The 23411-nt window shown below is 46.1% G+C and overlaps 1 protein-coding gene across 2 annotated transcripts in view; it reads right to left on the reverse strand.

Annotated features, from left to right (window-relative positions):
• Positions 1–23411, reverse strand: part of LOC100549696 (peroxidasin homolog) — a 45449-nt gene that overhangs the window by 8430 nt on the left and 13608 nt on the right. Inside the window, exons 3-16 of one of the 2 annotated variants that reach the window (XM_085241465.1) lie at positions 18451–18522; positions 18128–18199; positions 15298–15369; positions 13802–13873; positions 12094–12263; positions 10631–10748; positions 8898–9067; positions 8169–8441; positions 7883–7999; positions 6173–6331; positions 4357–4469; positions 3172–3328; positions 1760–1868; positions 852–1009 (exon numbers count right to left, since the gene is read on the reverse strand). In XM_085241465.1, coding sequence (XP_085097591.1) covers positions 852–1009; positions 1760–1868; positions 3172–3328; positions 4357–4469; positions 6173–6331; positions 7883–7999; positions 8169–8441; positions 8898–9067; positions 10631–10748; positions 12094–12263; positions 13802–13873; positions 15298–15369; positions 18128–18199; positions 18451–18522 — 1832 coding nt within the window. The remainder of the gene's footprint in view (positions 1–851; positions 1010–1759; positions 1869–3171; positions 3329–4356; positions 4470–6172; positions 6332–7882; positions 8000–8168; positions 8442–8897; positions 9068–10630; positions 10749–12093; positions 12264–13801; positions 13874–15297; positions 15370–18127; positions 18200–18450; positions 18523–23411) is intronic. The other variant, XM_085241466.1, reaches the window with a different exon arrangement.

Here is a 23411-nt window from a genome sequence, read left to right on the forward strand (position 1 = left end):
CCTTCTGAGGGTGTTCTACAATTCTGTGATCTCTGGCCAGCACAGCACCGTGGTGTTCCACTTCTGTGGTGCTTGATATCTTGTCCTAAAAAGAGTAATCTGAGTGGTGGGACACGTGGGAGTATATAGCTAAGAGGTCAAAGTCCTAAAAGACCACACATGGCAAAAATCAGGCGTAAGATCCCCTTTCTCTGTTCAGAACCCAAACACACCAGAGTTTTCAGTATTTTGCTTGTTGCCACTTGGAAGGCAGGAAATCAGTTTGGACATTAGGAAAAATTTCATATCTGAAACAGCAGTTATGCAGTGGCACAGCTGCCCAGGGAGGTGGGGGGGGGGGTCACCATCTCTGGAGGTGTTCCAGAGCTGTGGAGATGTGGCACCGAGGGATGAGGGCAGTGGGCCCAGTGGGGTGTGCTGGAGTTGGACTTGAGGATCTTGGAGGTCTTTTCCAACCTTCATGATTCTGTGAAATGTCTCTGACCAAAACTCAGACCCACAGAGGCACTCTGATGCTCTGCTCCTCTCTGGAGCTGTGGGAGTTAGATGGATGAATGTTCATAAGGATCAATGTCTTCATAGACAATCAGGAAACGTTTAGCAAAACTGAATTACTCTCCTGAGCGCTGAGCTGGTTCAGCAGCCACACAACCCTCTGGCTGTTATGACACCCATGAGATCTTAGATAGAACTGCAACCCAGACAACACATTTCTTACCATACCTATAATCGATTGAGACATTTTGGCACAGTATTGCACAAGCCTTTTTACATTTTCTGCATGCCTACACACTGTTATTTTACTTTCATTCTACCCATGTGGTTAAGAAGGGAAATAAAATCTCCCTTACCTGTGACATTCATATCCACAATCAAACCTTGCTGCACGTGCTCCTGAATCAGCTGCAAAGTCCTTTCAAAGATCTCACCTGCCCTGGCTGTTTCAATGGTGTAAGGATCCCGCGGGTAGCGGAAGAGGGCCAGCAGGTCGTTGGGTGTCTTGGGGCGTCTGTCCCAAGGAATTAGAAGAGATAGAAGAACATCAAAATAAACACACAGCACTCAGAGCAATGGGACCCTGCAGGAATCAGGTTCTCAGCTTGCCTTGGTGCTTAACCTCCAAAACCAGAACACGTAAATGTAGCTAACCCTCATATTGCAGATGATTAAAGACAGGATATTCTTCCCCAGGAAGGTAAACATATTTAATTTTCTTGGTATCTGCGGGTTGGTTTTTTTTTTTCTGTAGCCATTTATTTTTCAGTCACCAAAACCCAGAGGTTTGGGGCTTAATACAAACTGTTCATTGTTTCAATAAAAACCATATTTTGGAATGGAAATTGAAGGAGTTTTCATTCTCTTAGATGTCATTTTTCATTGAGGAAATGCCTAAGAATTGTATCAGCATTTCTGTTCTCCTGCACAAAGTCAATTGCACTCACAAAACGACTATGCTGATTTACTTTTTCCTGTGTACTGTCTCTGGAGCCAACTCCAGTTGACAAAATGCATGCTTTTAATATATTCAATGTAAGAAGAGCTATTAATATACCAGTTTTTTCCAGGATCCCAAACACCTTCCTGTTATGAAATTCTAGCACATCCTTACATCTACATGGTACAGCTTCAACCTTCAGTACCCTGGACAATAGCTTTCATTTGCGGATTGTCAATGATAAAACGAGATTTCAGAAAGCTTCATTCAGTGCCTCTCATCCCCATCTCTCACAATGAGATGTGAGCTCCTTCACATATTTACCTGCTGAACAGCTCAGTGCGTGTTGAATTGATGGCATGGTCCACACTGCTGATGGCTTCCTGCAGGGATGTGGCTACAAATGTGTCACCACTCCGACCGACGTCCGTGGCTTTCCAAAGCAGAAAGAGAGAATAAATACTGTGCATTTACTTGGATATTAATTTGTCTTCCAAGCTCAAGAAAATTTGTCTGAGGACAGGCACCAAAGTAACTCTAGCGCAGGTCAAGTTGTATTTCCATTTGTAATTCAACCACTGTTAAACTTCGGTGTCTTTTTTCTAACAGATATTCTAAAGAAGAAATTAAATTAAATTCTCATTTTAAATTTAATTAATTAAGAAGAAAAAGAGGTGATGTTTCCAGGAGATGGCTGTGCAACACGCATTCAGAATCTGTTCCTGTTCAGCTTCGCAAATGAACGCCTGCTTTGGTTGGTGGTTAAACTGGAAAAAGAAAATGTACAAATCTCAATGGGTGAACAGAAAATAATGCTTTTATTTCCCACAAAGGACATTTCTAGAATTCATGACATTCATCTGAAGGCATCACTTAAATGTTAATTTTCCATTTGTGGGACACTTCTAATTCAACTCGTTAGTGTTAGTGCATCAACACCACCATTTTAAAACAAAAATGAATGCTGTTGCTTGAATACCTTCAGAAATAAATGATAAATTCCTATAAAAATGCGGGTTTTTTTTTTTTTTTGAGCCAGGGCCTTTTTCGCAGCAAAGCAAACTAGTCTTTATTTGAGCACTGGCATATGCAGCAGGCAGCTGGGAAATGAGGGACAAACCAAGAATAAATCACAGAAATTATCTCAGGAATAATTTCAAGTAACAAAGAGATTTCAGATTATTTTCAGCCCCTTGCATACAGTCCCTGAAAATGATATTAATTTCACCTAATAAGCTGCTCACTATTCCTGCTGGTAATTCCTACGTGCTCGAGTAAAGGTCTCTACTCAGATTGTTAACTTCATTGTTCGCCTTTGCGTTTTTGCCCCTCATCAGTTCTTCCTTTCCCTCTACGAGGCACAATGCCACACTTGACCTCTGCTCTGACCAGCAGAGGAGTGCTGCTCTTCTTTATTCATTCCACTTTCCCTAATGCACAGAGCGGTTGCTTGAAAAGCAGAGGCTTATTGCCCAGCCCCTGGGGACAGGGGGAATGTTTAAGCCCCCGCTTCGCACCAGCAGTGCTGTTCTCCCTCTCCCTTCCCGGTGCGTGAGACTGGGGTCAGATGTGGGAGCGTGCTGGCACATGCTAAGAAGGTTCTCCCCCTGGTGCTTGTGAGCAACCTGTCTGCAAAGCTAAAGAAAGAAGTTTGCATCCAAAGTACGACCATCGACACTACATAACCCTTGCTTTTCATAAGGGCAAAAAGGAGCGCCAGGAGGAGCTAACACTACCGGTGATGGTGAGCTGCATGGCGCTGGAGGTGAAGCCGAAGGGGTTCCGTGCTATGCACTCGTATCTGCCCTGGTCAGCCACGCCAAGATCCTGGATGGAGAGGGTCCCGTCCTGGCTCACGTGGAACTTGCCGCTCTCCGTGATCTGAATCCCCTCCTGTTCCGAAAGACAGAAACTGCGTCAGCGTGGGGGAAGCTCCCCTGCATCCCAGCCTTCAGCAAACTGGATGCGATGAGCCAACGCGGCCACCAGATGTTAGCACTGCTCTTCGAAAGAAAGAAAGCAGAAAGCCATCCGAGGACACTGCTGCTGCCTGCAGCCACTGCGAGGACAGCGTGCTCAGCTCCCGAGCCTGCTCTGCCTCCAGCACTCGCTGCAGGGCACGGGTGCTGCACCCATTGCGCTGCACTCTGCACAGATGGGCTGGCATAGAAGTTTTGTGCTGCAGGAATAAGTCTAAATAACTTCAGGAGTAGCCTGGAACGGAGGGCTTTTTCTGGCGTAGGGCTGCAGATCGCAGTTTTTGCTGGCTCTGAGCAGCACTGTGCTCGACCCCACCTCTCAGCCTGGCTGGTGGCTTCAGATTTATTTCATTCTTTTTTTCCTTAATATCTTTTCACTGCCTTGGCCCAGCGTAATGCTTCCTCTCTCCTTCTGCTCCACTGTTGGAAAGCTGCATGTCACCTGCCAACAGATCTCCACAGGAGAAATGAGGCTCAAGCTATTTCCCTTGTAATTTGTTGCATGCCTGACTGTCCTCGTAGCCAGGAAAGATCCGAGGTGTAATGCTATGGCACAGCAAGAAAAAGCCTGAAGAGCTCCGTCTAATGAATTCTTCAAAAGAGCAGCCAAGCTGCAGACTGACTGTGAAGGATCATGGCTTTGTCCCATCTAAGCTAGAGCCAACAAGCACCATCCAGTTCCGGCAGTGGGAATCCTGGAAATAAGCAAAACTACTTAGGAAAAGAATAATCAGTTTGCAGTTTTCTCTGGGAACAGTCAGTCAAGCATCCCTAACATCCTGAAAGGTCACTGGCTTTATGTTACCTCTTTGGAAAGAAGAGCAAGAGAAAACAGGAATGCGCATTGCAAGGCTTTGAGCTTGAGAAATAGCAACGTTCCTTTAAACCCTTTAAGAACCCAAAACAGTTGAAATGTTGGTCTGGCAGTGCAGTGCCCCTTACCTTCACCCAGGTGATGGTGGGCCGTGGGTCCCCCTGGGCAGCGCAGGTGATGGCCACGTCCTGCCCTGTCTCTGCCACCACGTCTTGTGGGGGGTGAAGGAACACAGGAATCACTGTGCAGCACAGAGGAGAGTCACAGTAAATGCATGAAGGAAAACAAATCCACGTGCAAAGCATCTCACCACTGGGAGAATGCCTCTTTGTGCTATTGCAAGGACTCTCCCAACCAAAGTGTGTTCTCTGTCTCTCCACTACTGTCCTCCATCATTTACATTCATTACTTTCTACTCTTGTCCATCTCTATTTGCGGCAATTATATGGGAATGTGCTGGCTTCTATGTCATTTAAAATCTTCCATTAAATGACTTTCTAGGAAAGATCATAGAACGGCCTGAGTTGAAAAGGACCACAGTGATCATTGAGTTTCAACCCCCTGCTATGTGCAGGGTCACCGACCAGCAGACCAGGCTGCCCAGAGCCACATCCAGCCTGGCCTTGAATGCCTCCAGGGATGGGGCATCCACCACCTCCTTGGGCAACCTGTTCCAGTGCCTCACCACCCTGTGTGAAAAACTTCCTCCTAATATCCAACCTAAACCTCCCCTGTCTCAGTTTAAAACCATTCCCCTTATCCTATCACTATCCACCCCCATAAACGGCCGTTCCCCCTCCTGCTTATATGCTCCCCTCAAGTATTGGGAGGCCACAATGAGGTCTCCTCAGAGCTTTCTCTTTTCCAAGCTAAACAAGCCCCGTTCCCTCAACCTTTCTGCATAGGAGAGGTGCAGTAGCTGAAGTGATGACTATGAATTGATTCAGGAGTTACCAGATGAAGCCATCTGGCAAGTGTTAGGTCACATCAAGTCATTCTATTGATCTTTCTGCTTTTAAAATATTCTGCGAGCTCTTTTCATTAAGCATTACTAATTTCATGTTTCTAGTTTCCTTCCACCCGGCCTACCATTAGTAAAATTCTGTCAAGTCTGTGAAAGAGCAGGAACGTTTGCTCATGTAGAAAGATTATTTATATGGGAATAAAAAAGAAAATCAAAACACATTCCTGTGTGACTTGTGTTTTTACAAAGGCTTAATATTCAAAAACACCTAAATTTAGGTTGAACCTATGACCTTGTAAGCTAATGTTTAAGATAAATGTCCCTGGAACCAGAGTTATGCCTTGGTGAGAGGGAACCGGGTGTTTTTCTTTAGAATTTTTAAATACGAAAAATAGAAAAAAAAATAATTAAAAAAAAAGGAATCTCACAACTTGTTCTATAGAAAGGCCCAAATTAAATAAATAAATATTACTAAGAATTCAATTAACACAACTTGTGAATTTTCCAACAGTAACCTTTGGTTTCCTTTCCTTTACCAAAATCATTTTATTAAAAGCTCCAAACACAATGAAGGGCCTCACCCAAACTGGTTGGATAATAGAGCTCATCTGAAGGGTGTTAGAGTACAAGGCCACTCCTTGGTCGCAGAGCCCTGCCCAGTGTCTGTGGGGTGCATACAAGCCCTTCCCCCAATCACTGCCCACCCCAGATGATTTCATTCCCACGGTTATACTCTTTCTTGACAGCTCAATAAATTTCCAAGGAAGGAAAACCAAAGCAGCTCCTTCCAACTCACAAATCTTGGCACCCTGCAAACTTCCTTCAAATTTCCCACCAACTGACGGAGCTCTGGTGGCCAGACGTCTGCACCCCGGCAAAAGCAAAATCCCATCCCACAGTTCCCCGACTGCCTTATTCACCATGACGTGAACCTAACGAGAGCCATTGGTCAGCCCGAGTTTCTCACCACCCCAGCTTACCCCGCGGGGTCACGGCCAGCTGCACGGGCAGGGTCCTCACACCAATGGCACTGATGGCGTGGCACTCGTACTGCCCTTGGTCATGCAGGGCAACCCTCATCACTCGCAGGGTCCCCGTGGAGAGGATGCTGTGCCTTCGGTCACTCGGCAGCGGTCCCCCTGCTCCAACAAACAGCTCAATTAGTTCATCACTTCTCAGCTTTCTCCTCCCATCACTGGTGGATCTACAAGTTCAACATTTCGTGTCGTCCCCAGCGTGCCATCAGCCACCCTGAAATACAGCCTTCATCTTGCTAAGAGGGGAACAGGACAGATGCTGCTCTTCCCACGCCCAGGACAATGATGGAGTTCTCTTGTCTGAGCAGTGGGAAGAAGATGGTATGTTTTTAATTCCCTTGTAAGCCTTTACTTAATGAAAACTGCAGGCTCCCTGACACCTGATGGATAGCAACTCTGTGTTCAGTTAACCAAACCATGTGGGTTAGTTCTAACTGTTTCCATGTATTTGATTGTCTCTTTCTTAATTCAGCATTTTGACTTCCTTCAGTTTAGAAACTGTACTGTTCCAATATTTCCTCTAATTAAATTCAAAATAGATATTTTACTAACTTCTTCAAAAATGTCAGAACTTTGGTGACTTTTTTTCTTTAAATATTCGCCTTCTTCCAGTTAAGGGTTTATTTATATCAAATATCACAAGGAATCTGAACCCTCCCTACACTGTCAGAAGTGACTTTGAGGATGAATTCTGCTCCTCCCCATCTTGTCCTCTTGTCCTGGCTGTAACAGATGAAGGTGCTACAAAGCTTGGTTAATTGCTGCACTGCCAAATGACCTTGCAAATCTAGTTACAAAACTGCCTTCTTAATCTTACTTCTTGTCACTGAAGCCTTTTGACATCTCTACCAGAGATCTGGGTTAAAGGAGATAGAGAGCGTGGTAGAGAATTTCAGCTGCTCCTTCTTAACCCCATGTCAGGGCTATTGCTGTGGAAGCTGGAATACAATAGCCATGAATCCTCCACTAAACCATTAATTATGGCTTGTGAAGCATAAGGAAAAGTTGGAGGGCCTCTGGGCCAAGCATTATTGGCTTCTGTCCCAGAAAGCGTTAGATGGGATCAGTCTGGTGGAGCCAGCGTTAACAATCATCTGAGACTTTAAAAGCTCACCACCACCTGTTGGCCCAAAGTGCTTTTTCCTGAGCTAAAAGGAAGCTCAGAGCTGTGTCAGCAGTGACCAGCATTCTCCTGCTGTGTGCTCGTCAAGAGAAGCAAAGCGATGGCAATGACAGAGAGCTGGTTGATGGTGGTGTCCAGACCCTGCCCTTCCAAAGGAAGTAGAAGCCTCAGCAGGAGGATGTTCAAGGCTTTCTGTAGGTTTCACGCTGATGAAAAATGGCACACTCCTTCCTTTCAACATGATGACCTAAGAGAACATGTTCTCACAGAATGGCTTTGGTTGGAAAGGACCTTAAAGACCATCTAGTTCCAACCCTCTGCCGTGGGCACATTGCCCCCCATCAGGTCAGGCTGCCCAGAGCACTATCCAACCTGGCCTTGAACATCTCTAGAGGTGGGGCATCCACTGCTTTTCTGGGCAGCCTTTCTCAGTGCTTAACATTATCCTTGGTGATCTACAACACAGCTTTTCTCACCCGTACCCTGTGGATGGTGGCAAAGAGACAAACTCAAGTCAAGTGAGGCCATACCTGCTCTCGTCCAGGCAATCACAGGTGGGGGGTGACCCTCAGCAGAGCAGGGAAAATCCACACTTTGTCCCTCAGTTACTGTCTGATCAGTGGGGACGAGGAGGAACCTGGGAGAATCTGGAAGGGAAAGCAGCAACTGAGCAGCAGGAAAAAAAAATAAAGTCACAGCACAAGCTCAGATTAATTCTCAGAGGGAGCATGAAAAATTAACTGGCCTTGATACACAGGGATTAAACACACACTGAGCACTTCACCCCAGAAGCGGCACCAGCCTGGGGCTTCCCACCTTGCACTATGATCCTCGCCGTCGCCCGGATGGATCCCTCAGTATTGCTGGCATTGCAGTTGTACTGTCCCTGGTCTGAGAAGGTGACGTTCTGGATGAAGAGTCCTCCAGAGCTGGTGATAGTGAAGCGGGGATCCTGCGGTAAAGGAGAGCCTGTGCCAAGTGTCCAGCTGACGCGAGGGTGGGGATGCCCAGAGACCCCACACTCCAAGGTGACGCTTTCCCCAACCAGCACTTCAGTGTTCTGCGGCTGGATCACAAAAGTGGGCTTGGCTGGAAGGAAATGAGTGCTTCAGAAACCAGGAGCCCTGCTGCTTGCTTGCTTACGGACAGAAATTGCTCAGACTCTTCATGCAGCCCAGCTAGCATCCATCTAGCTCTTCCCTGACCTCCAAATCCTCAGCATTGCCCCCAGCCCCTCTTTTTTCACACAACCTCCCCATACCCTGCTGCTGACATTTCCCCACTCCTGTGTCCCCATCACTATGTAGAATTCTTCACAGCCTCTAAATTTCCTCTCTACTCCCAAATCACCTCCAATCTCCAATCTCTCAATTCCCAATTCCCATGAACGAACCACCCCAAAGATGGCATTATACTATTAGCCACTCTGTTCCCCAGCACACCAAGAACTACTTGGCACATATAAAGTAAGGATTTAGAGATCAGCTCCACTTCTAGCCCCAACCACACTCCCAAGCCATCAAGAGGTACCCAAGGCTCAATTACATGGGGTGCCAAAATAGCGCAGGACGACTTCTTGGGTCTTGACCTCCCCAGCGATGTTCTTGGCCATGCACTGGTAGACACCTTTGTCTGACTCCTTGGTATTCTGGATCATCAGGGTGCCATCTTGCAGCAGGTTCAAGCGATTGTCATCTTTCATGTCAATCTCATTACTGAAAAACAGCCACAGACAGGCAAAGTCGGAAGGGGGAAAGCCGAAATGTTCTTCCCACAAGCTGCCAGGGGGCTTCGCATGAATTAGATTATATTGGTGTTCCTTGACACTGCTTTGAGACTTCGTGACATTTATAGCAAAGGTTATGATTTAGAGCACTGAACTCCATCTCCAGCTCTGATTTACTCCCTGGATGGGATGAGCTATTTTCTCTCTCACTGCTGACTATATGCGACGTTTACTGTCCATCAGGAGAGCGTACTGTTCCCATGCAATAGCACCGTTGCTACTGCCATGCATCTGAGCTCAGAAAGCTTGCTCCTATTATTTACTAAATGTAAATATAATAACAAATGCATATTGTTATTGTGTGCAGCCATTTCTATTTGAGTGGGCCCAAGAGCCTTAGAGGAGACAAAAACCTCTGAGAAAGGCACCATGGGACCCCACCACAGCCTGGATTCCAGTCTGGGATGTAAGAGCTGCGAAGCATCTTCCCTCTTTCTGCAATGGCTCCAGTCTCCAGAGCCCAGTCTGCAGCAGCAGGTCTCACTGCAACACCCCATTTGTCCCAGCATGAAGGAGTCCTGGATGGCAGCAAATGATTGAGAAGGGAGAGGGGACCTCACTCCCACCAGGACAAAGGCCAAATCCACTATGCAACTAAGATGCTTGCTGGGCATTTGTTTAATTCCTCTGATGTCTCCTCGCTGTAGTCATACCTCATTTGCTGAACATTTATTATCATTATCCCTCTTACAATGCTATCTTTGGGAGCCTGCCAGCATTTCCCCAACAAAATCTTCCTTCCAGGGGGACTTAAGTCAGATGTAAACTTTTGCTCTGTGCTGAAACTTTGCCTAGTGGGGAGTTAACTGAAGGAGCACACATTGATCATTTTTATTAATAACCAGCCCCTATTCAGACTCCCTCAGACAAGGAGCTCGTAAAGCAGCTCAGGAACTTTACTTCCTCAGTGGGTAACTGCTTGAGCACAGAATATTCTATTGTGTAGCACTGCTCAGAAATGCTTTGGCATCTAGCACAGCCATATATTTTTTCAGCATTGCTGTATAGAACATTCATCTATACACTGCTTTGCAAGGTCTACCTTTCAGTGGTGTACAGTAATTTTCCCCTCGATAGAAAAGCACACACCCAGCACACTGGTCCTTCAGTGAGAAAAAATCCAGATACAAGAAGCATTTCAGCAGTTAATAAATGGCAAATATGGTGGCTGAGAGCAAGATTAAATACTTTTTTTTTTTTTTTTTTTTTATCAGAAGACAATTGCTTTCAGCCTGCAGAGCATGTTTGCAGGAGAGCTATAAACTCTTGAAATTCACTGCAACACACATGAGACATTTTAAATAGATAACTTGGGTTACACGGTCATCAGAGAATACCATTAAAAAGAAGGTAAATGCAATCCATGGAATATCCATTCCTATATCTTTAACACTGAAAACACTAAACAGCCTTTGTAATGGCAGCAGTCACTGAAAAGTTCAGTACCTGGTAGGAATCTTTGCTACACCAGAGCTCATTGTATGGCACTTACTTGTTGTGGAGCCAAATAATGGCAGGCTTTGGGTTGCCCTCTGCCCTGCACGTAAAATAAACTGTGTTTCCCAAGAGGACATCGACGTCGTGGGGCTCTGAGGTGATGCGAGGCCTCTCTGCAAAAGACCATTTTAACACAATCCAATAGCACAAAACCACATCCAGAGCAACCAGCCCCTGGCAGAGCACACCAGCACCCAGCCCAACACTCCTTACCAGCATCAGCAAAACAAACAATGCCAGCAGTGGAACAGCCCCCCAAGCCCAAGTACCATCGAGGATTGGTGTGGCCATTCTGATTGCCAGTGGCTGCCTCCTGCTCAGCCCAGGCACACAGGGCACAAAAACTCCCTGTATGCTGCTTCATCAAAAGTTGGCCCCTGGCTCCCCAGAACAAGCAAAGAGTTGATGGCATCCTCACATGGGTCGTTTTCATGCCCTTGGCAGCCCACAGCTCTCAGTGACTGCTGGCTCCATCCAAACAGTGCCAGCACTCTGCAAATCACGCTGCTTCCCTTTTGACAGAATTTCATTCATTATGTTCCTGAATAGAATCAACCCTATTCAACTGAGGTTTTCACTACGTGCTTCATTTTAAGATGTACTCATGCACTGAGCAAGCCAAACATATTCAAGGGATGTGCTAAAATAGGAAGGAATTTAGGCACGTTGTCTAAAGCACTTGATCTCATTTCAGCAGAATACTTACTCGTGTCATAATCTCTATGCTGACCAGTAATCCAGTGAAAACAGCTGGATTATTCATAAGATTAAGAGAGAACCTGCCACCTTGCTCAGTGAAAGGCCTGTGCCCTTATTCTTCAGTCTGCAAGTTGGTGACCAACCTCCAGGATGCTGATGTGGGACCAAAAGCGCCGTGACTCAAAACGCTGAGCCAGTGCAAACCTGCACTGCTGGCTGACATCTGCTAAGAAGTAGTGGGTCAGCTTCATGCCAGCAGGCTCCATCCTGACTCGGATATCAGCTCTCTGCATCGTTAGGGCTTTATGCTGCATTATGCATCATTTGTCTTCCCCAGCTGGCACAAGACCAGCGTAATAGCCTAATGCCAGCAAAATGTTCCCACCACAGGTGCTCTGGCTGGTTTGACAGGCATCCCACTGTGCGCCCATGCCTAAAGGAGGGCAAATTTCCAATAGTGGCAGGAACGGCTCATGGTGCAGCACAGTCCACGGCAGCAGGTCTGTTCCAGCTGCTGTCTCCAGACCTTTTCTGTTCCTCCCATGCGCTAGAGGTCATGAGCTCATTTGTGCCAATTCGACTCTCTGCAGGGCTGCGCTTGTTTCTGATACAAGCCAGGATACCATTGGCTTTCTTGGCCACCTGAGCACACTGCTGGCTCACGGTCAGCCCACTGCCCACCAGCACTCCCAGATGGACAAAGCAGTTCCAAGCCCAGAGCCCAGCCCTGGGGCCGTGGGGTTTTTGCATCCCACTCACCACAGTTGAACTCCTGGGCAGTCAGGGTGACGATGGAGCGACCGTGCAGCTCCCGCGGGGCCTCGCAGGTGGCTGCAGTCTGGATGCTGCCCAGCTCAGCGTATTTCTGCAGCAGCTCAGCCAGCCACAGCAGGTCACAGTCACAGAGCAGTGCATTGGAATCCAGCCGCCTGCAAGAGCAGGGGAAGGCATGTCAGCCCCCAGCTTCACAATTGCCTGCTCTGCCTGGCATTTGATTGTATCCCAAAGCAGAATCTGAGATAGTTCATTCCCACAACATTTAGAGAGGGTGCTCAACCAAGTCAGAGTGATTTTACTGACAATCTTTCGCCTATCAGCTATCCCAGTTTCAAATGAAAATCATTCCATTAAACCCAATTATGCATAGTGTTGCACATTTAACTGCCCAAGTGCTAAAATGCAGTCCCGCAGTTCATTTGTAGGAGCACAAAGCACAACATTCACTATATGGTCACCCTTTTTTCACCAACCAGATAGCCTGCAAGATGCAAAGCATCTGAGTGAACACATGGGAATAACAGCATCCCCCTGCATAAGCCATTACCGGAGCACGCCGAAATCAGCAAAAACACCTCCACGATTTCAGTGTGCATGGGATCAATCTTATCCTGGAGGTTGTAGCATTTCTGCACCGCTGTAAGAACTTTTATTGCTGCAGCACATGTCGAATGGGAGCACTGGTGACCTCCAGCTGCACCCACGCCTTTCCTCCCACTGACCTCATTACGACGTGCAGGGCTACGTGCAAGGATAAGGAGGCTGCTGGGGGATTAGCTTATGTCTCCTTCCCCAGACAGTTTTATAGTAGATGGGTCTTAGCCATCTAAATACGTGAGAGAAAGGCCTAATGTTTTAATGGACAAACATCTGAGAAAGTGAGATTTCACACGAGGCCACGAAAGGGCTTTTTATAGACACTACATCTTTTTCTCTGACATGTGCAGACAACATTTCATGAGCTGTTCTCTGTTCAGAAAATGAAGTATTCTACCTGCTTGCAGAAATCACAGAGGACTGGGGTGAGATAGTGATAAGCACATTACTTTCTTGCAGTTTAAAATCGTGGTAAGACACCAAAATTCTTTGTGTTTCTTGTTGCTTTATTGCCCCTCCCAAAGAAATGCATCTTAGAACTTATTTCCACAGATCATAAAAGACAAACAAATCTAAGTACTAAGGGTTATAAGCAATCAAAATGCAAGATTAAGAGACTGTCAGGTTACATGGGAATAACACAGCAGGGTTTTCCCTCCTGGATGAGAACCAAGACCTGTGGCACTCCTCTGAGCACATTTTTTTTTTTTTCCTTCCATGTTAGGACAAATCTGAAGACATGACTGAGATCCCATGTGCAGCCTGGACATCCCACGTTTCTGCAGGATGTTTTATGGGACCAGAGCACGTAGGGCTGCAGAGGGTTGGGATGACTTTTCAGGAATGCTCATGCCTGGGGCATTAGCGAGCTGTAAGAAGATTAGAGCTAGATTTTAATTAGACATCAGTGTGAAATAACTACTAACTGGTTAAATCAGCTCTTGCGTCCAACCAGAACTGTTTTATAAACTTAACAGTGGCCTTAGAAGTGCAACAACCGAGAGCTTTGCCAACCAGGCACATTTTTCCTCAAGTCCTGGCCATCTGATCAAAGATAAACAAATGCTCTTTGCAGGCAATGTTTTTCACTTACAGTCGTTTGAGGGATTCCAGTTGAGAGAATGTCCCTGGATGAATCCTGGAAATTTTGTTGTTGTGCAAGAATCTGCAATGGAAGAACCCATGCCAAAACATTATTCAGTATTTGCATTGCAGATGGTAACATCCCGAGTCAAAACTCAGCTTAAGTGCAAAGGCTGCTCACCAAGATGGAGCTCACTTTTTACATTTACTGTGTTTGCTTCCATGAGCTACAGAGATTTTGTTTGTCTGTGAGTGCAGTGCAGCACACCAAAGCAGAGAGCGGGTGTGTACTGGAAATGGTGACTCAAGGCGTGATGTCACGGATTTAAACTGGAATCTTCAAGTTAATCTGCTTCATGCTCTACAAAGGGAGCAGAAAGGGCACAAAATCCCTATGGGTTGGACCCACCCTGTGATTCCTGCACCCGGGTCAGCTCTGGTTTAGAAGAGATCTTCTCCCCCTGCACAAGACATGGAAGCTGGATGGGGCAGCCACTGGAGCAAGGCTCCAGCAAGAGCAGACAACCCCCAGACTCAGTGTTACTAAGCCAACTCCATGAGCAGATCCAATTCAAACTCTCCAGTAAAAAAAAAACAACAAAAAAAAACCCACCACTGATTGCTATGAAACACGAAACACACAGGATGGAACAATTAACCCTCCTTAAAGGAGAAAATATAGTTATTCATTACATTAATATTCACAAAAGACCATCTACAAAAGGTAAGAATTCATTGTAGTGGACGATGGAACAGGAAAGAAATACAAAAGCAGTGCGCTTGCACTCAGCTGTCTGCACACACACGTGTACAGGCACATTCAGTCTAGTTGCCCAGCTTGGATGCTGACAAACCTTCCTCTGAAATTTAAATCCAGAATTTCTGTTGGATCAAACACAGAGGCTGAGATCAGCCATAGCAGGCAGATCCAGGTCTGACTTATCCCAAGGGTGTTTGGATTTCCCAGTTTTGTCTTCCCCCCACGCACGGACGCAAGGCATGTTTGCATGCAGTAAAGAAGTGTCTGTTGGTTTCACTATGGAGCAGGAATCTCTGTGTGTGTCCCTTTCCTGATGGCTATACTGTCACTACAAGCAGCACTAGAGAGTAAGAGGCACAAGAGAGTAAGAGGCACAAGAGAGTAAGAGGCACAAGACTTGATTCCTCACTGCTTTCAAGTAGGATGCATGCTTTTCTTGTTAGACTTCCTTGTGACTTTGTCCGCACTGCCCAGCAGTGATTAATGCTGACCTTACAGCTGGAATAAAATTAACTTTCTACAGATTTACCCCTACTCAAATAGAAACATAACACAAGACGAGAAAACCCTTCCCAATCTCATTAACCATCCTACCTTGCAAGTGCATAAAACCTGCATCTTTAAGGATGCTTTTTCCATTTCTCTCCAGTTTGGAGATCACCACACTTCGCTTCAAAATACAGAAAACAAAGGTTTATTTCCCCTTCTCTCCCCTTGCTCACATGAAAGGTCGCATCTTTACTTACAGCCTTTCAAGTTTGGGCAGGTCACTGAACGTCTCTGGCTCCAGGGTTTCCAGGTTGTTGAAGTGCAGGTAGCTGCCACAGAAAACCGCAAAGGACAAGGGTACAGATCTCAGTTTAAAGGACAGAGGATCTTTCCAAATCGCTGCACCAACATCCTCTAATCAGTCACCACACATCTCAGGGCAGATGCTGTTCAGAAGCCAGCCTTTTCTTCATTGTCTCTAACTTTCCCATACAAATAACCAGCGTTGTATTTCCCCTATACCAAACTATTTACTCCCACTCTTTACAAACTCCAGCAAACACTGAGCAGGTCGGATTTGTCCTTCTGTTAAACCTAAAGCCACCACCATCACTATGAACCTGTTGCATTGTCAGGTGTGAGGACAAAGCTGCTCCCACAGGCAGCCTGCAGCTGCAGCTCCCCATCCAGCCACCATAACTGCAACTTTGCACACCTTGCCCTCGTGCCTCAGCCTCCCCTTGGATTGTTGGGGTGGAATACATTGCCATGTTATAAAGCAGTCGTCAGCCCTTCTGAGAGGGGTCATGAGTTTGCTAACAATTCATTTGTAGTAAAAGGCCCTGAAGAACCTGATAAAACTGAAATTGGTCCTGCTTGAAGCTGGAACTCAGACTGGGGACACCCAGAGGCCTCTTCCAGCCTACATTTCTCTGCAATGCTAACAGGAGTTCCCAGCAAGCGAGTCCACGCAGTGAGAGCAGAAACATCAAGAGAACCTGCTGCCATCAGGCTATGCAGCTTCTGCAGACAGAAAACACATTCTCCAAAAACAGAGATGCAGTCAGCTGGAACAACATGATCTAAATGGAACATCTATGTAAACAGCCCTGCTCTTGTTAATGAAGGTTAGTATTGGTAGTCCCACTGAAATCCCAAGCGACTTGCTGCTCCACAGGTGTACGAGATCTCTCGCACTGTCCCAGTCACCTCCTGCCATCAGGGAAGGAAACCTGAGGTCTGCAGCAACGCACCAAGAGAGCCGAGATTCCCTCTTCCCATCTGCTGTGACATGACTAACATAGCTGAGACGTTCCTGACCCTTAGAGGCATTTCAGTGCACTCTGAACATTGCCAAAACTCTCCCCCCTGATTTTACACAGGCATAAATTTCACAGTGGAAACTGATTAATCATGGATCTACAAATACTCTGTTCTGCTATTGTAGCTGACCGCATTAAGAAATAATTGCCTAAGCCTCCACATGGCTGTTTGATCTGTAATGGAAGGAGTCACAATGCATGGTTTGCTATCAGAGCATGAACCAAGGCACACGGACTCAGATCCTGTGGTGGGGAGCAAGCGTGGGGAGAGGGAAATGCATGTGCTATAGGAAGTTTGAGATAGCTGCTGTCATTGCTTTGGACCTTGAGGAAAACACCTGACACTGTCTATCAACTGGGTTATGCTTCTCCTTGAAAAGCTGACCTGTGGGGTACAGGAAAATGCAGCAGGATTTGAGCAAAGCTAATTCTTCTGGAACCATGCCTGCCTGAGAGATTGAAAACAGATGGGCCTTTCAGAGGGTTGTTTGTTGGTTTTGTGGTTTTGTTGTTTTTTTCCTTTTATTCATGACATCAAGTCTGGAACGCTCATTGTTAGAGCATCACTATGGCCAGCACCATGTCTGCAAGCACAGCCCAGCCAGGATCCACTTCCTATGTTTTCTCCCAGGCATCACTGAAGAGCTGGATGAAGGAAACCCAGAAACCCATCCCATACACTAGGATGGGAGCAGAGCTAGTATTAAGCTTGCTGGAACTTCCACTATGCTCCCTCCTCTTTTGCTGTCAGCCGGGAGAACAAGCTGAATTCTACTCCTTTTGTAAAAAAATTGCTAGTCACATTCGAGCCCTACAAACTGTCATCTGAGACAATCCAGGGATTAGTGGTTTCACCTTTGCTGCCTGTTCTCCAACGATGCAAATGATGCCTGCACTTAAAACACCCACGCTTACATTCTTTCTGGCACACACATTTACCTACATGCATGTAACATATCATGACACCTGCATGAAAAATCAAATCCCAGTTTAGTAAGCTGCATGAAGAGTGTCAGAGCTCAGTCTTTCCATCCCACCTTGAGCATGGAGCACTAACAGTCAAAACACAAAACTACTTAGAACAAATGACGCAGATTTGCAATAAGCAGAAGGAAAGCAGCAACGTCGCTGTGACAGGCTCCAGCTGCCAGCAGAGCACACGAGGCTGCTTTCATCACAGAGTGCTATGTAGCTTGGAGGGAAGGCCATCACTTAGCTTCTTTGCCTCCATCGTCTTCTCCCCATTGCAATTTCCAGATGCTTTAATGCATCACCTTCCTGGTGGCTTTCTTAAATACTCCAACCCCAGCTCTCAGCTTGCATTTCATCCATTTGCTTCCAACAAAAGAGCAACACAAACACTGCTCTCAATTGAAGAGAGCAGCCAGACCCTACACTGTGCTCCAGGAGTCACAGCAAACAAAGGAGGGCAGCTGTACTCTATTTCAAGCCACCAAACGCGTCCGTATTTCCCTCCCAATGGAAGGCCTGTGGATGCAAAAGTATTCAGAAGCACAGCTGAGTTATTCCTATGCTCCAGCGGTCCGGGACTGGGAGAGAACGTATAGGATGTCAGAGGAATAGTCCTCATATTGCCTGACCCAGATCAATACTGGGACCAGCTGCATGCAGATGAAGCCAGTGCAATGCTGGACAGCAAAGCTGGACGTCCCACTCTTTGCTAAGTGCACTCCACAACTGGAAGTGCAGAATTAGGGTTAGATGAGCCGACAGCTCAGCTCTGACACACATCGTGAATACTTACAGCTGCTCCAGGGAGTGCAGCCCATGGAAGGCATGTTGCTGGATGCTCTGAATTTCGTTTTTATAAAGGTAACTTTGAAAAGGAGAGAGAGAGAAATGCATCAGAATAACCACACAGCAGACGTCTTTGAGAAGACACAGGAAACAGCTACGAACCTCAATCCAAAGCAGAGCTTTCTGATTGGATTCAAAGGCAATGTTTTACAGCTACAACATTAACATCCAGAAATTCTGAGTGCACAAAGCACACCCTTCGCTGGAAAACTTCAGAAGCGAGCTGTTAAATTTCAAAATAGTTAAGAGATTACTGAGCTATCAACTCACAGGTACTTCAGGTTCTCCAGATCTTCAAAGGATCTTCTCACGATATGCTTTATCTGATTATTGTTCAGCAGCCTGTTCAGAGCAAGAAACAAAAATACAGCTGGTGAAATCACAGTGTGAGAGACTCGGCGCATTTGTATTGCTGGGCGGTCACACAAAAAACCCTTAATGCATAGAATTTAAGATTTAAAAGGGTTATTAGGCCAAATTTAGTTATTAGGGATGTTCACAGCAGATAACTCAAGAACATCTCTTACCTAGAGTCACCATGTGCTTCTAATATATACAACACTCAAAGATGTTTCCCTACCTTTCACCACAGTGGTCTTCACCAAGAAGTTGCAATTTAGACTAGGAAAAGGATGAGGGGAAGGGAGACAGACAGCTGGAAGCAGAGGGGAGGTCCAAATTCAATCGTTGCTGCTGTTTCTGTACAACTGCACAGGTTTTTGGAGTGCACGGTTGTGTGAGTAGAGCCAGGTTTTAACTGTATGAAAGCAGTTCAAAGTGCCACTGCATGGGTTATAGGAGTTGTTAAGTGGGAAGGCATTGGTTTAATCCCTTTTGTATATAAATCGGTACGTATGAAAAATAAATAAATATTACAGATCCTGTATCTGCTGCTATGCACAAACAGCCTCTTTCAATCTAGAGAGCCTTGTGCCAGATTTTAATACAAAATCTATGAACAGCATCATATTGGCAGGCATCTCTGGTTTTATTGTGCAGTTGCCATGACTGTGGATGCAAATGAATGCCAGTGACCAGAAAGGCAATTCACCCTTGTAACCACCACAACGGCGGTGACCACACAGCTGAATGCTACAGAAACTTTCTGCAACCACTGCCAAGCCAAACACCATGAAAACTCAATAAATCACTTTAAAAGAGCTCTTTAATAGACAGGATTTAACTGTACATCGTGGCTGCCTAACTGCACCACTCCTTTGGGTCTTTCCCCATAGTATCAGATCCAGCAAAACTTACTGTGGCCACCAGTAAGTACTCTGATGGCTCAGAGTAAGGACTTCACCTTAGTTTTGAAGTTTCTAACTGGAGATGTGAACAAAAAGGAGAGCTGCAACTTCATATTGCAAAGATTTGTTTTGCTGTGTTGAAGGAAAAGCTGCTATTCCCTCTGTGAGCTGTCAGACCTTACGATATCAGGTTAAATTCAATCTAAGAACGATTCAGACTGTTCCTGGAGCTTATTTTCCAAGTTGATTCTCTTCCCTTTCTGGGGATAAATATGCCCCTCGGAAGTAATTTGGCACCCGACAGCAAAAGAGAAGACAGCTCTGTCATTTCCCAGCAGGAAAGCCCAATTTTCTGCTCCTATTTGATGGAGAAATTAGAGTAGAAAGCACATCAGACAGCCTCTGGTACTATGAGCAAAGGCTTCTTCCTGGGAGGAAAGGTTTGTACAGGTGAAGGGAGGAGAGAAGAGACAAAGGAGTGAGGAGAAACGGAAAAAAGCACGTTGGTAAAGAAAATAAAATCAGATGCCCCAGGGATGCAAGATCTCAGAAGCACGGATGCGTTATGGCATCTTCACAAGTTGCCATCAGCCACTCGAGCTGCTCCACCAGCTTGTTTTCAGGTGAGGAGTTGCATGAGAGGTCCCAAAAGCACATATGGTACTTGAGTGTAAGCCCCCCTAATCTTTTGGAAGTCAAAGCAGTAAGGTTTTGAAAGAAAACCTCACAGTGGCCTCTCGATGAGTTATTTAGCTATCCCAAACTTGGATGCCACTGCCAAACTGCACATAGTCAGCACTGAGGATAAGCAACCAGAAGAGGTTAAGGCAGAGACATGCTGGAAAGTTCCTGCACAGCTGGAAGCAATGGCTCTGTACACATGGTTGAGGCTACATGACCCAATTTTGCTCATAAGGATGCAAAAATGATGTCAAGCTGTTGGAACACGCTATCATGCTTTGACAGCCAAATATGCTGCGTGGAAATACAGACTCTGAAAAACAACCCAAAGATTTATTTGTTAATTGAACACCTAAGGATTGGAAATAACTGCTTGAGAGCAGCACAGGAGAGGGCTTTTGTCTATTGACCCACAGGACAAAGACAACACAGGCACCAACTGCACACGTTCCTTTCCTTGCTGTCCCAGCATGCTTTCATCTGCAGCCAGACAAGAAAGAAGGCAGCTTGTTCCCTGCTATCTGATCCTTGGCCACACTTCTGAGGATGCTGGATGGGCTGATAAGCAGGTGCCAGCTCTAATGTCATTCCCACCTGTCCCCTGCCATACAACCAACACTCATTTCACAGGGAACAGGAGGACTGCCAGCACCAGACCCTGTAGACAGACACACTGACAGCCTTGGTTACCCCATTGTCCACCATGGCCCGAGCTCCTTGGCTGACCTTTTAACACAGAGAGCTTAGACCTGGATTGAAATCTATAGATTTAATTGCAACATATTGGCTGATTGAATTTTGGTGCTGTTGAAAAACATTGATCAAACCCATTTTGTTGTCTCGGCAATAGGACAGTGATCTGAGCCAAATGAGAGCAACTCTGGAAGTTCCAATAGCACACACTATGCTGACCTCTTATCTCATCGTCTGATACTTAAAGGAATTATTCACTGCCTGATTAAAGGTTAACGAGTGTATGGAAGAAGCAATCTCTGCTTCCTGTCTCAGGACTCCCTATCGTAGAAGGAGGATATGTCCTGGAATACACTCAAAACTGAGATAATTTATGAAGTCTATCACATTGCATATATACCAAAGAGCTACTTCCAGGGAAATCCATGGACAAGACAGCACATCTGGAACCCAGGAAGACTTCAGATGGCCCGTGGACAGCTGTCTGTTCCTGGACTCCTGTGCACTTCACTCAGGTAAAGAAGCGTGCAAAATCCTGGCCATGATTTGCACGAGCTGGATATTGATCCCAGCTGCAATCATAGCAAAACGCCCAAATTCCTGGTAATGTTATGGAGGATTGAAAGCAAAGTCCAGCTACTAACCAGATCTGCTGGGAATAAATGCTCTGGCAGACGGAAGCTGGAAAGATCATTATTGATGCATGTCTCAAGCATACCCTGCAGCAAAATAAGCCCAATTAAAAGGTATCAGAAGTATATTTCCTGGAGCTTACCAAGACAGCAAAATGATGTGGCACTCTCCTCCATGACAGCTGGTGAATTTGGCTCAGAATGAATAGATGTACTCAGTCATGCAGGTTTTATTCCTGAAAATTCTTCTGGGAGGCTTGTGATACACAAGCACCATGCGATCTGGCCTGTATTCACTATGGGAACATCTCACGTTGAATTTCCTTTAGGTTCTATGTTCTGTCTGTCCCTCCCTCTCCCTTCCCCACCCTGTCTCCAGGTTGCCAAGCACAGGCTTAAGTTGCATTCAATGAGTCATTTTTCTATTTTGAAGCGTGTGTTAAATGATGTGACAGTACAGAATTCAGGCTCAGAACATTTACTCTTTCCTCTTTTCATCTGACAAACCACATGCTGCAGTCATTGTGACACAACAGCTACTTTTTTCCTCCCACCATTAATAGAAATCATCGTGTACTGTATTTTTAAAGGGGGAGAAAAAGCTAGCTTAACATTGAGCCATGCATTCTCCCTTGTTGACGGAATGATCTGGAATAGCCATTTCCCATATTTGAGAATGAAACCTTTATTCCAAGATTCAGCAGCTCTGACATGCGAGCTGCTCATAGGGACTTGTGTTCTCAGGGGAGCCTCAGGTTGGATATTAGGAACAATTTCTTTGAAAGAGCAGTGATGCAGTGGCACAGCTGCCCAGGGGGTGGTGGGGTCACCATCCCTGGAGGTGTTCCAGAGCTGTGGAGATGTGGCACTGAGGGAGGTGGGCAGTGGGCACAGTGGGGTGGGCTGGGGTTGGACTTGGAGATCTTGGAGCTCTTTTCCAACCCTAATGGTTCTATGAGGCACCAGAACATCCCAAACAGCACCATCAGTTACTCCCTCACTCCCCCCAACGCATTTCACAAGCAGCATCTGAAGGAGAATTGCAGAGCTCACCAAAACGCCTTTTGGTCTCACATGATGCTTCCTAAGTAGTCTGAGCACTGATGGAGCTGGGGATGTCCCTGTTCACTGCTGGGGAGTTGGACCAGTGGGCCTTTAAAGGTACCTTCCAACTCAAACCACTCTAAGAAGCAGAAGGAAGGGATGAGGAAACTTTACATCTCCAAGAATTTGGGCCCCAAATAATTCCCCCAGTGCACACAACGCTGCAGACAGCTGACAAGTGAGCTCTCAGCAGGGCAGGATTTCAGATAACTGCTTGTTACCTGTGCTGCTGCATCACGAGGCCCCTGCCAGAAGCATGAAATGACTGCAGTTCCTCCACAAACAAACTGCTTTTAATTTTAAAGTAGTGTTCTGTAATTTATCAAACCTCCTGCATTAGGGAGGGGAAGGCAGAGAGCCAAGGGAAGGTCTGAACTTTACCAGGATGTTTAAAAAAGCCCCATGGGCATTCAGGACAGGCTCCTTTTCTGTCAGCTCACCTCCTTGCTCCAGTGCAGGGCACAAAGGTTTCCTAATCAGGGTGGTTTACAAACTGTCAAACTTGAATATTCCACAGCCATCCTGCCCGGATGGAGACACAGAACATAAAATGCACCCAACTGTACTGCCCTTCCTCTGCCAGGACAGAGTGCTGCAGGAAAGGCTCTTTCAAAAGCCTTGTTTTCCATTAAGGAACATTTAGTTCTGAGAATCCCACGGCAGATAGCTGTGGTCTGAGAGCTCCTACTGATGGAACCTGAGCTCCTCTGTCCTCTAAGTCTTGTGCTTCAGGTATTCTGGCCAAGCTTACCCAGCACATCTCTTAGGGACCTTTAAAACCTTATCACTTGAAAACCTATCTAAATCCTGAGGCAAAAGGTTACCACCTAGGAAACAACAGCAAGATCTTCAGCTCTTGTCAGTTTTGATGTGG

This window comes from Meleagris gallopavo, chromosome 22, assembly GCF_905368555.1.
Source record: "Meleagris gallopavo chromosome 22, MGAL_WU_HG_1.1, whole genome shotgun sequence".
Lineage (NCBI taxonomy): Eukaryota > Metazoa > Chordata > Aves > Galliformes > Phasianidae > Meleagris > Meleagris gallopavo.